The 13,739-nt window shown below is 42.9% G+C and overlaps 1 protein-coding gene across 1 annotated transcript in view; it reads right to left on the bottom strand.

The window, feature by feature from the left end:
- The window catches only part of suclg2 (succinate-CoA ligase GDP-forming subunit beta), an 85,804-nt gene that overhangs the window by 36,531 nt on the left and 35,534 nt on the right, over nucleotides 1-13,739 (bottom strand). The window contains exons 5-9 of the mRNA XM_068720216.1: nucleotides 11,432-11,584; nucleotides 10,306-10,395; nucleotides 8,806-8,902; nucleotides 5,118-5,279; nucleotides 3,743-3,885 (exon numbers count right to left, since the gene is read on the bottom strand). Coding sequence (XP_068576317.1) covers nucleotides 3,743-3,885; nucleotides 5,118-5,279; nucleotides 8,806-8,902; nucleotides 10,306-10,395; nucleotides 11,432-11,584 — 645 coding nt within the window. The remainder of the gene's footprint in view (nucleotides 1-3,742; nucleotides 3,886-5,117; nucleotides 5,280-8,805; nucleotides 8,903-10,305; nucleotides 10,396-11,431; nucleotides 11,585-13,739) is intronic.

The following is a 13,739-nucleotide window of genomic DNA, read 5'->3' as shown; positions in this document are numbered from 1 at the left end:
AAACAGTACGTGTTTTTTTTTCCTCTCCCTCGAACTCATTTCACTTTTTTTGCACTCGCAGGAACACAGAAGCACTGAGCAGAACGTTCTCACGACGACGGAAATGTGACACTGGCTCTCTGCCAACAGTGTCGGTAGAACAAAACGTTATTCTGAGATGGAGAGACTTTCTCTCCCCTCAAAGACAGTTCACTCAATGTTGTTGGAATACTGCGGATTCTGTAAAAAAAAAAAAAGACATTTTGTCGATTGTGAGTAGAAACCCAAATCTGATAGTCAGATGAGCACAATTTATCTCCATTGTCACCCATCTACCGCCAAATGAAGTTGTGTCACTGTGACTTTATATTCAATTGGGTTATAATCAGGCCACACACACACACACACACACACACACACACACACACACACACACACACACACACACACACCATTGCCCCCTCCCCCAGAGAGTGCTTTTACCAAAAAACGTCAGTATGTGGTTGTTAATTGCTTGTATATTTTAGAGGGGTTAAGATCGCTGGTTTGCATAGACTTAAAATGTATGTGTGATGACACTATATCTTAAAATATGATAATCTGAAACAGTGTATATATGTACATGATATAGTGGTGAGCTTTTTACAAAACATACAACAACAACGGTGTGTTTGAGAAAAATGTCATCATTTACTCTAGCCTATAAAAATTACAGAAAACTGCCTTAAGCACTGAGGGAAAAAAAAGGATGTTGAGTTGGACATAACATCCATCTGCCACTTTCTTTACGGCACAGGCACAAGGCAATAACGAGGTTATTTGGCTGTTGGTATTTGCTGCCTGTTCGTGCTCTGTGCCTACAGGTGATGTGAGAGAAACCTTAATAAATTCCGCCATTCTGTCAACAGACTGTTCTATACGTGGATATGAAGAAAGTGGAGCTATTTATTTTAGCATGAGAAATAAATATGTCCCCGCTTAAAAAGCCGGGGGCCGAATTTCAACAAAACTGAATGGTCTAGTACACCCAGCTGAGCTACATAACATCTCACATATTTAACATGCTGGGCTATACACTGCTTTAGGACTCTTTTTCTCTCCCAATCATTTCATTTGGATTTCTTCGATTCATGTGTTGTTCTCACTTCACATATAGTATCCTCATTTCATCTGTTTTCTCTTCCCTTTTCTTGCAAAATAATAATAATGTTTAAGGAAGTAAATGCTGTTAGAGAAGATACTGGCTGAGCAAATAAGAAGAAGGAGGCTTTGTCATCTCAGACTCCGTCTCTGCTATTCAGTGCCAGCAGTACGCTCGCATCACTTCCACTCCTCTCAGCACAATGAGCCTGAGACATCAAAGCGGAGACTGAGAGGGAGAGAGCGGGAGAGACGGAGGGAGACAAAAGCATCTGAGGGAGAAAGACGGACACCAAATTACCTGTTTTTGTGGAAATGTATGCCGTCATTAGAGCGGGATATTTCCTACTATGCTCCCTGCTTGGCCGCTGAATGCACTTTTGTCGTTTCCAAAGCACATAAAACATTCAAATCCTCCAAGTCAAAAGTCACAGCACAAACAGTGGCATATTTTCACGTCCCTACTGCCGCCACCAAACTCATTTTATGCAGTACCGGTGGAAAAGAGCATCCTCGCAACATATGCCTTCAAAAAAAGGTGGAAGAATAATGATGTGAAATTCATGTGAACCAGTCCGTGTGGGACGTTCAAACAGTGAATAGATTCTCAACAAAGGGGTGCATATTTGAAGGTGTTATGTACTGATTGCCTTGATATTTAAGGCAAATAAGCAGAACAACTCTCTCTCCGTAACTTATTGACAAATTGTTGGAAACCATCATTTTGCCTTATCATATTCCCCCAGTCTGGGGAATGATTTCAATTTCAAATTCTGCTCATATGTTCTAGTTTAGGAGTGGTAATTGTCGAAATAAAGAAAAAAAAAAAAAACTGAATGTAAATGAGCAGCTCTCTCTCGCGCGCTCTTATGAGAAATGATTAACATTCCCTCCACAGATCAGAGCAGGTTTCTCAGCTCCCTTGGTTGAAATGCTAATGGTGCCTCCAACCCAGCTTAATGTCAATCCTATTCTACTTTTTTCCCTGTTAGGGAGGAGCTCCCTGTCTCTATTTCCATACACAGCAGCAGGAGGGACAGACAGCAGGCTTACTCCCCCATCTGGATCCAGGGAATCAGCCCAAGACAGGAGGAGGAGGAGGAGGAACAGGCAGAGTGAGGAGGAGGAGTATCCTGTTGTCCACGCCGCACAGTTTTTTGTTTGTTTTGTTTTCGAGAGAGCGATGCAATAAATGCAGAATTTAATACCCGATTTTGCTTCCGCAGACCTCCACCTTTTAAGAGGGTTCAATAATAATAATGGATCATGGCCCCATACCAAGCGAGAGTGACAAGCCATTGTAGTTTCTCTCTCCCCACATTGATCGCATTTCTTTTTTCCCACCGTATTCATTTTTATTCTCCTCCACAGACCATTGAGTTGTATTCACATGAGACCAAACAGAATCTGCATAAAGTGGAACTCGGAGTGAGTCAGTGTGTCGCCTGCTGGGGTGTTAAGGGTGGAAGGTTTTTAGCATTAATCTACAAAGGTGTTCGACACGGGTCTGTTCGCTGCTGTGCCATAAATATGAGGCACAACCTTTAAAAAAAAAGCTTCCATTTCCAGACCCGCACCGCTAACACTGAGTCGTATGAGATATTCTACGACGGAGATTTAGGTTAAGATGAAATTGAGTTTTCTGCTGGTCTGGTATTGACAGAATAAGTAAAAGCAGACTTCATCTTTATTCACAGCCTCTCTCTCCATGGTCTCTGGATGTTTAAATCAAGAAAGCCAGCATTATTCTAGTGAGGTAAGAAAAGCAGACGTGTAAAGGAAAGTGTGGGAGCTGTGAGACACCACCTCTCCAGCAGATTTACTGATTACTAACTGTGGTTGAATGTGTCAAATTACAGGTGAGTAGAAATCTTTTTTTGAAAGCATTTCCTGCCAAGTGAAATCAGCATGTGTAAATAACGGTTTAAAAAGGGGCAGAAGACTGAATTGGTATCAAATGCTACTCTGTATTACATCCACGCCTTGCCAGAGACGCTAATACAGAGGCAACCGGAGATCAGTCCAGGGATGTGGGAGTGACAGCAGCGGGGGAATTAGCGGTGTGATGACTGTCAACACACAATCTGCACTGTGGTATTGTTACAAGGCTCATATTGTTTAGTTTGGAGTTAAAAAGCTTCCTGAACATAGAGCAAAATCACTTGTAAAACCCCTCAAGCTGCCACTCATTCCGAGCTGCAAGACTTTCAGATGGAATGCTTTGAGTTACATATGAGCCTCTGCTGTGTTATTATGCAGGTGCACATGTGTGTGGAAGTCTCTAAAAGCAGAGCAGCGTTTCATGCCTCTGCAACTGAAAATTATGGCACATAATCAGACAGACTCTCAGTGAAACATGGACATATGCCAAGGTCCCTCGTCTAATGAGCGTCGTTGTCTCAGTGACAAAGCACTAACCTGGCAGGCTTTATGAATGTGCTATGACAAGATACACGACTGCAATATCAAAGACTACAGGTTGTAAAATAGCTTTTTTTAAATTTTTTACCCTGACTTTTTCTTTGAGGATGAAAAAGATAGGATAAGCCATTTGGGTCATGAGCTCAATTGTAACAATCAAGCTTTTGCGAGACAAAACGCATTTGTAAAAGTTTGTTCCTACCTTAGGGTCGGCAGTCAGCAGCTTGAATGCCTCGTACACCTGCCTCTCTTTGACTCCTCCCCCCAGGTCCAGGAAGTTGGCTGGCTTTCCTCCATGCAGGTCAATGATGTCACATGTGGCCATGGCCAGACCGGCTCCATTCACTGGAAAAAAATGTACCGTCAGTTCAATTGATGTGCAGAAATGTATACTGAAATATAGAGGATAACTAAAAAGCAGACATATATTTCGCCAAATGAAAGTTGCCTTTTCAGAGAAAGAGTTTGAGTGAGAGTTAATGGTACTATAGCATAATAATGAGCTAATGTATTTATTTAGTGCAATCAAGTTAAATCTGACCATTCGGTCCAGGTTAATGTCCAGAAATAAAGACATTTAAAAAAAGTCCCTGTGAGGAAAGTGTGTCGCCAGCAGCCTTGATTGAATTAAAACAACATTACCTTACACTGAAGCAAAGATGACATGTAACCCAAAAAGGAATCCAGCAGTAAATCATTAACCAAAGAAGAATGTCAAAAAGATGTCACGCTTAAAAAGTGAATTGGTTGGAAATCTTCAAAACAGGAATATTCAATGCCTCAAGTCGAGAAACACAGAGAAAATTTGATTATGACTCAGCTCTCGACTTCAGAGAAAATAGCGTTGATTAATAGAGACTCTGCTACACTTTTTTTGCAGCCTGTGTCATCATTTAGCCAACTGCCAGCGCGGGCACCCTGCTGAGTTGTGCAGGAGCCAAGTGCACAAAAACATCTTACCTCATTTGGTTTAGCCAAGCTGATCTTGTGTCTTCGCGAGCTCCCCAACCGAGGTCTCGATAAAAGGGAAATTTGCTTTAACAGCTGCCACTTTGGTGGCTTACGGAGCTCTCAAGGAAGCTGCAGGGCCTTAAAAGCTGCTGTTACTTTAAGAGAGGCCGGGAGCTGGGGATACAGAAGGGGGGGGTAGCGCTAACAGACATCTAATGTGTTTATGAGGCTACGGGGTGAGACGCGAGAGCACCTGTTAGTGCTGCTGTACACTGTAAAAGCTTTGATTTATGACAAGAGAGGGGGCCTTTAATGAGAATGCTAACAATCTGGCTCACTGGAGACTTTCTGGGCGGATTATAGCTAATTAGAACGCATTGGTTACGGGAGCATTCCTTCTGGAGTCCTCAGAAAGCTGCCTGTAATGTGGACTGGAGGAGAGCCGAGGCTGTCTTTACTTTGACTAAGTTTTAACTGTGTCCGAGCTTTTCACTTATGCGACTTGAGAGACGCATTAAATCCTGATGCCAAGAGAGGTTCGCTTATGGGAAAATTAATTTAATGGCTTGTGTGTGTGTGTGTGTGTGTGCAGGAATGAGTTCTGCTACAGGGTTTTGTTTCCATACCAAAGCAGGCAATGTTTCCATCCAGTCCGATATATTTGAGGTCCCATTTGGCAGCTTCCGTCTCTGTGGGGTCGCTTTCAGTCATGTCGTCCATGGCAAAGACTGCTTTCTGACGAAACTCGGCATTGTCGTCAAAGCTGATCTTAGCATCAAAGCAAACCACTGGAGGAATAAGGAGATGACAAAGACTGAGTAAGGAATGAAGACGCGCAACAGAGGAAGCACAAAAGTGGGGAAAGAAGGGAGAAGGCAGGCAAGGGAACAGAGAAGAGAAGCAGGACTTCAGACGTAAAAACCCAACTAATTATCATTTCCAAAACCTGAAATGAATGAACTGAGGGGGGTTCCATCGGCATACTGGTCTTAATTACCTCAGAGGTTGGCGCACTAAGGCATGCGTTTGTGACACTGCCTCTTAGGGATAGACCATTATAGTAAATGGACATTTCCTTTACACTTCAAAGAGAGTACATTTCAAAGAGACCGGGCACACTCATGAAGCTACCTAAGGAGATAGCAGGCAAAGTATCTAATAAATCAGTCAAAGGGCTGTATGCACAACACATTTCTGAAAAAGTCTGTTGAGATGAGAAGAACGAGAACACTATCATCTGTTGTCTGTACAGAAAATATGTAGCTGTAGAGTACTATTTAATAGTACCGAGTGAGTCCTATGTAATTTACTGGAACTTGTCTTTTAGAGTATTTATTCTGTGCGCAGAGAAGGTTCAATCGTCAGACAGAGTGCAATGCAGTGTGAGGGAGGACAAACCCAGGGTGCAGGTTGTGCACGGCTTATAAAAGGACCTGAGCACAGGGTGGGGGTGCGATGAGTCATCACTAAGACATCTGGACAACAGTGACCATTCTGTGGTTAACTAGTGGATGGTTAACTGTCTGTATCCCCATTCAGCCCTGTGTCTAAGCTGACAATACCAAGTCCTTGAGTCACACACACACACACACACACACACACACACACACACACACACACACACACACACACACACACACACACACACACACACACACACACACACACACACACACACACAAAAAAGCAAACAAAGACTGAAAACGGGCAAACACTGAGAAAGATTTAGGAATTTCAAACATTGAAAATAAAACTATTATGTATTACGTCTATTGATTTGTATGTCAACTTCTCCAGTGAACCTTTCTAATGAGCACGTTGCAGGTAAACAGATCACCCACATGTAAGAGTAAATCTGTGTAAGAAAATATGGTAATTGGCTTTGGGAGTGCCGTACGCAAAAAGAGAAACACAAACAAATGTGTACATAGACACACGGTACAAGCAGCGAACGCTCTCCTGGGACTGGGGAGTAGACAGTCTGTGTCCTCCCACTACACAAATCCTTTTGTTTTTGTTTTGACACATCCATTACTGCAGTCCATCGACAAAATGAATTCAGATGCTACCAAATGAGACAAAAAAAAAAATACAAATTTTCCACCCTTGAGAAATTTGCCTTTCTGCTGCAGGCCTGCCGGAAAAAAGGCAGAGCTCACTTGTGACGTGAACAAATCGAAGCAAAAGAATGATTTTAATGCGAGGCTTTGTCCACAAGAGTCTGCCTCAATCACGGCCGCCGCTTCTTCCTGCTGCTAGAAAAGAAAACGCACACCTCTCAGTGAAAAGTCATCATCTGAAAAGGAGTCATTTTATTCATTAATATTCATAAGAAATCATGAAACAACAAACTCCTCTTGTCAATCTTTGATAAAGCATACTTTGAACAAGTATCTGTTTTTGCGGAGACTAAATAACATCAAAGACGTGATGCATCTTCAGCGTGTCGTAATGCGTCTCGATAGGACACATCACAGTCGATACGTGTTCAGAGCCACAGACGACACAATCTCTCTCATTTCTTTGGGAGGAAAACAAAGTTCACTACAAGTTCAACGAAAGCAGCGTCTCAACAGCTAGAAAAAGCTTCCGTGACGACGTATAATGTCTCCAAATGACGAGCGCTTGAAATGTTTACCTGCTAACCTACACTCGTGTCGTGTTTTGCAATTCAAGTGACTGAAATTTACACATTTCTCTGTTTTTCTTTGGATATTCAAGTGTTTTCATTTGTCAGGGAACACTTAAGACAGGAAGAGAGAGAGAAACGCATGCAACGACTATAAAAACTGGGCTGAGGCAGGCCTTGGTCCCCATGAATTTAAGCTTGAACTGTAGCTTTGGTAAATAGTGATCAAAATCTCTTTGCAAACGACACCAAAGAAGCGGTTTAACAGAGAGCCGGTCACGTATTAAGAAAGACACAATTCAAACCATTCATTTAATCTTAATTTCAATCTTAACATACAAACCATACATATACATATACATCCATGTATATTTTGTGATCAAAGAACAACACACTCTACCCACGGAGTCACAGCCGCCCCATACATTAATCTGACATCACTACCACTATTTTACACATCCTATAACAATGAAGGTCTGGATTCACTGTGACATTTTCTATCTGTAATTAGAGTTGACTGACAACAAAGACATTGTTTGTTGCTTGATTGCAGAATACAATATAATCATTTAAAGTGAAATACAATAAACTTAACTTGTAATAGGATAGGCTGTGCTGCTATAAAGATTTTCTAACCTTTTAAATTATTTTCTATTCAAAAATAATAAATATATCTCCTGACAGAAGAACTCCAGGTTGGTGAACCCACATATTTTTGGTTCGGCTCATTGTTAATTATCAGAATAAGGTAGACTTAAAAAGATTCAAGAGAAAACAGATCTTTTAGGATGCAAAAGGGTGAATAGTGTGATAAATCGAACATTTACTATTTTTTTTTTAAGTAGTATTAGGATTTAGCAGATTTCGTTTTATTCTAAGATACAAAGTTAGCTAGTTTAATTTGAAAAAAAAGAGAAAAAAAACAGCTCATTTTCAAACAGCTATGTGTAGAAAATAATAAGCTCGCTTCTGTTTTCATCAGCAACAAAACCGTGTTATTTAGATTTTGGTGGTGAAGAGGTGGACTGATAATTGCTTTTTTAAATTCAAATTATTACAAATTTCAATTCAAGTAGTTTCAATCACTTGTAATGCCTTGATTTAAGCATTCAGCTTATCGGACGTTTTTTTTTTTTTTAGAAGAAGAAGAATGTTGCTGCTGCTGCAATCCATCATTGGAGTTCCTGATTACTAGTCGATGATAGACTGTACGCCTTTAGTTAATCATCAGCAACTAGGACTCATCAACAAACATCAACATGCTATGAATATGGAAATCTCTGCTCCCTGAAGCCATTTGGATTTTAATCCAGACAAAGTCAAGCTGACAGGAAACTGACGTCAATGTGTTGCAAATACATTTCACATTCGTAAATGCATTCAGACCCGAGGAGATAGTCTGCCTGTATCCCACAGTCAGTGATCAACGGCCAGCTCCATGTTTGTGCAAAAATGCTCTCTATTCAAAATGTCAAAATAGTGTGTATGTTGAACATGATTTGGGGAACAATTAATGACAGGAAAACACTCACACACAGAGACATGCATGGGCATGCATAACGCACACAAACAAATACTGAGGCCAAGTCAACACACACACACACGCACACACACAAACACACACACACACACACACACACACACACACACACACAAAGACGGGCATTTTTAGCGTTACATGGTACCTTGTCCTTCGGGAGTCTCTCCGAGAGGATTGACTTCGACTTGAGTGGCGTCGACTTTCAGGAACAGATCATAGAGCCTCTTTATCTGATCCGCTGCCTGCGAGGACCACATAGGACAGTAATTACTTCATGGTTCGGCTCCGAGCAGCCGGCCCCTCCAAGGCCGCTCAGCCACCCACACAGGCTACATAAAACACGGCAAATCACCTTCAACAACACCCTGTCTGAGTTTGCATTGCATGAATATGTATGTCTCTGTGCTGAGATGTAAAATGTTTCTATTTTTGCTCAAAGAGGTGTGACAACTGGCAAAAAAGAACAGCACATGCTAATGTGGTTACAGAATATGATGCACGTTTAGTAGATTCCACACTTAAATAATCTCTCTCAAAATCCTCAATTCAAATGATCTCTATTGCTGCAAATGTTCTTTAGTCTTGAAGGCTTGAAATGGCTTTGAAAGACTTCTAAATTGCACAGTTCCAGACACAGTCCACCAATTTCACCTACTTTTTTCTTTCTCACACACACACACACACACACACACACACACACACACACACACACACACACACACACAAAGATCCTGTCATCCCATGACTCATTCCAGACAGTAGAGGTCTTTTAGAAGAAGAGCTGTAATTATCTCTGAATTAAACAGTGTGGCAGCTGACTCGCAGCATCCATGGAAAAGCATACTTGCAATGCAGAAACTTAACCATTTATATCTACTCCTCTCCTTGCCTGTTTGAAAATCAATGCCAATTCAGTATCTGGCAAAAAAAAAAAAAGGATTGCATACAATATGATGCAAACAAAGCTGAAAACATCCTTGACTCTCGCTAGAAGCAGATTCACTTGGCTGCTTTATATGTATTACAAGTGCTAAGATTCTGAGCTAATCTGATTTCTCATGCCACGGTGCCTGTGGAAGAGAAAACAAATCAGTTATCTGATGCCAAGAGACAAATGGCATTTAAATGAACTCTACTATACTCTTTCAGAATGTGGACTCGGAGTGCTTCTGTACGGTTCCTCCTGGACCTCATTCTCTTAGCTAATGCTGCCTGAGCAAGATTTTTAAAACTTGAGATGACAAGAAAACATTTTTTTGTTTCACTGTTCTCAAAATTATAGTCTGCCCATTGTGATGAGTTTTGACTCTGGCTGCATAATTCACTCTCAAAATCCATGTGAGGCATGTTGTATGAAATAACGGTACCATTAGTGATGCCTCAGCCTGGCACAGCGCTGTGCCTCACTGCCAGATATGCGACAATAGACCACCTGGCAAGTGAGTCTAGTGCAATGACGCCTCGCAACTTGTCGCCGAAAAAACTAATAATAGCCAAAGTTTGGTGTGTTTGTCAATGAGGATACATCTGTCTGTGCGTGCGTGTGCGCGTGCGTGTGCGTGTGTGTGTGTGTGTGTGTGCAATGCATTGTAGATGTTTCTGCCTCCTCTTTGCATTGTGTCATTAAAGCCAGCGCGTCCATTACCTGTCTCTGCAGAGGTCCTTTGAAACCCAAATTAGCTGCCATGCGAACTGCCTGGTCGTCTCGCACCCCTTCAAATATATCTATGACTTCCTGTAGGATTGAAAGTGAAAGAAAAAGGGTGGGACACAAATGGAGAAAAGGGAGTGAGAGAGAGAGAGCGAGAGGCTCAAACGCTGGGCTTTAATCTGACACAAAGCGGATGTTCATATCAGACTGCAGGCATCGTAATTAAGTAGTGGCCAGCTGCCAGACGTGGAGAGAAGGGTGACTCGGGGCTGAAACGATGGATTTATGATCATCAGACCCTCGTTTCTTCGATAACGAGAAGCTTGCATATAACTTTTTAAAGAGGAAGACAAATGGTTGAGGGATTTCAGGGTGAAAATAAAGTATAAAACTGACAGCTGTCGTTAGTTGGCGTAAACAATTCTGCTTAAACTAGCTCTGGACCATATAGACTTTAATGAGTGTGTGGAGGGCCCTCACGTGGGTGAGATAAGCAACATCACAGCTGTGTATTGCATATATAAATCGGAAATCTTCGGTGGAAATAATGAAGGACATAAATCTAGGCTGGATCTTTACAATCTGCTCTAACATCTGTGGACAAATGCTAAAGGAAGATATACAACAATAGAAAATCTGTAGTGCTTAAATGCTACATCTGTTAACACTGACAAAGACCTGTTGCCTAGTAGCCAAGTGACTGCGGTGGATTATGTTCTGTAAATGGAATCTAATTAATAGCGAAATAAAGCACAGAAGGCTGTGTATTTGTTCACGTCAAGCTTCAGTGTATTGCTGTATGTCGGCATCATGTTCAGCTGCTGCGCTACACATGCAGGCAGGAAAGAAATTAATTGAATTAGATGAAAATGCGAAATGAGCACAGCTTCCATCTGTAAGTCGAGCCCTGGTGAGATATCAAGCCAAATAAAACTTTTGTTGACTAAAGAGCAACGTCTTTGAGCAAGATGGCGAGGTGTTTGCACTCTTTTAAGAGTTCCATTGTGCCAGACAATAGTCAATTTCACATTCTGCATTGTTTTTGAGGCAGATAAGTTTCATTTTGTTATTCTTACTCGTTCGATATTGCAGTGATGGGTACGGGCCACAAATCATATACCTTGAAGATGAGTTCTGGGGAGCTGGCGGCTACCTCCTCGATATCCATACCTCCCTGAGGGCTGCCTACCATGACAGGACCATTACAGGCGCGGTCCATCAGGATGGCAAAGTAGGTCTCCCTGATGATGTCCAGGGCCTCAGCAACCATCACCTGGATGTGGCATAGCAGGAGAAAGAGGGGCTGATGGATGAATGTAGCTACCATACCAACTTGAGGGATGCACCGATTATTTTATGTTCTAATACCGATAACTGGGCATTGGCTATCAGCTGATTCTGAGTACTAATGCATGCCAGAGTTTAATTAATTAGCTTTATGCCTCACTATGTCGAAGTGACTGGGATCATTCTTGTATGTTTAAGGTAACATCAGGCCTGACTAACACAAGTAAATAAATGATGAAATAGATGAATATCTGTATGAAGGGGGCTGGAATCAGACCAACATCTGATGCCTGTATCTGTGCATCTCTACTGTTTGGACCTCATAATCACATAAGAGTACCATTTCAATTTGTTTTGACAAACCTTCGCAAACTTAAATTTTACATTCAAATGCATAGGAGACAATGGCACAGGCAAATAAACAGGGTCCATATACGTACAAGCAGAATCTATGAAGCATAGCTCTGTGAAAATCTCGTATGTTGTGAATGAGAGACAGGGACCTTAACGCTGAGAGGCCGGAAGATAAGAGGAAAGAGGAAGCAAGCGAGAGGCTCATTTGGAAAAGAGAGGAAGAAAAAAAGAATCTGATGTGTGGTGGTTAATGGACTGCAGGTTTTCGGATGAAGTGTTTGTTTGAACATGCACAGCCCTTATGTTGTGCTTCCACCCTACCGCACAGCTAATGAGGATGGATAGCCTTCTCTCCACTCCGTGTTCACAGACAGCGCCCTATCTCCTTGTCCAAATGTTGTCCTCTCCAGTCACTCAAACATTCTCTCGCTCGGGCCCAAGAGGTTAAGTCTGAGTGAGGAATCGGGCGACAAATCGAACGACGGGGAACTTAACATTTTCTATTCCCACCATCTTTCTTTTTCACCTCAAACCCAGTCTCCTTCAACAACCTCCTTCAACCCTCCTCTTCCTCTGTCCCAATCTCTCCTCCTCCTCCCCCTCCCTCCCTCCTCCTCTGTCCCAATCTCTCCTCCTCCTCCCCCTCCCTCCCTCCTCCTCTGTCCCAATCTCCTCCTCCTCCTCCTCCTCCTGTCCCAATCTCTCCTCCTCCTCCTCCTCCTCCTGTCCCAATCTCTCCTCCTCCTCCTCCTCCTCCTCCTCCTCCTCCTCCTCCTCCTCCTCCTCCTCTGTCCCAATCTCTCCTCCTCCTCCCCCTCCCTCCCTCCTCCTCTGTCCCAATCTCCTCCTCCTCCTCCTCCTGTCCCAATCTTTCCTTGTCCACCTCCTCCTCCACCTCCACCTCCTCCTCCACCTCCTCCTCCTCCTCCTCCTCCTCCTCCTCCTCCTCCTCCTCCTCCTCCTCCTCCTCCTCCTCAGTGCCATGAGAGCAAGTCCATGTAGATGCTGAAGTGCTCCTTTCCTTTGTTCCCTGCTCTGTGGTGCAGTAGGGGTTCAGGGTTGACACAAGCTCTATTGTCAGGTTGACAGCTAAGCTCTGTCTGTCATCTGCCTGACGAGGTTGTGACTACACTGTTACTGTTCTGGATCCTTCAGGTCTGTCGAGGGCTGCTCCTCCCAGGTCTGGTTCCAGTGCCACAGGCAAAAGAGGATGTTCTTGGTAGGACCAACAGGAGGTCATGTCTCTTCTCGCTCACATCTAATTCAACTTTTGCCCAGTTTTAGTTTGTTTACCTTTTCCTCTGAGACACAGAGATAATCCCGAGCTTGCAGGTGCTTTCTATAAAAAATGGCATGTGTGACACTCTCTTGAATCCACCTAAACTCTGCAGTAGGAGCAGGAGCAGAAGTTAGGTGGAATGGAGGGGTGGGGGGGTGGGGTGTAGCAGGGGTAAACAGAGATGGGGAGAGACAAAGACAGAGAGCGGGGGGGGGCACACACACAAGCTACAGACTCAGAAGGCTTCATCACCTGGAAATGTCTGTTTTGAGGAGGTACTGCATGCAGCATGCGAGTGGAGAAAATGATATTCCTGCTCGTTAGTGGCACATGGAAACAGTTGTTTACCAAACACTTTAAATTCACAGCGGGCCCGGTTCAATTTATGCAATGAGCCATAACACCAGTCAGCGCAAACCCACAGTAAACAGCAGTGGATGGCTACTGTTTAAACCTAGTGGGGAAAAAAAAAACACACAAAACCATAGAGCCAGACTGCCTTCACAGT

Source organism: Cebidichthys violaceus, unplaced genomic scaffold, assembly GCF_023349555.1.
Source record: "Cebidichthys violaceus isolate CVI_PGR_0920_01 unplaced genomic scaffold, fCebVio1.0.p SCAF_25, whole genome shotgun sequence".
NCBI classification, from domain to species: Eukaryota; Metazoa; Chordata; class Actinopteri; order Perciformes; family Stichaeidae; genus Cebidichthys; species Cebidichthys violaceus.
This window is presented reverse-complemented; position numbering and strand designations above follow the sequence as displayed.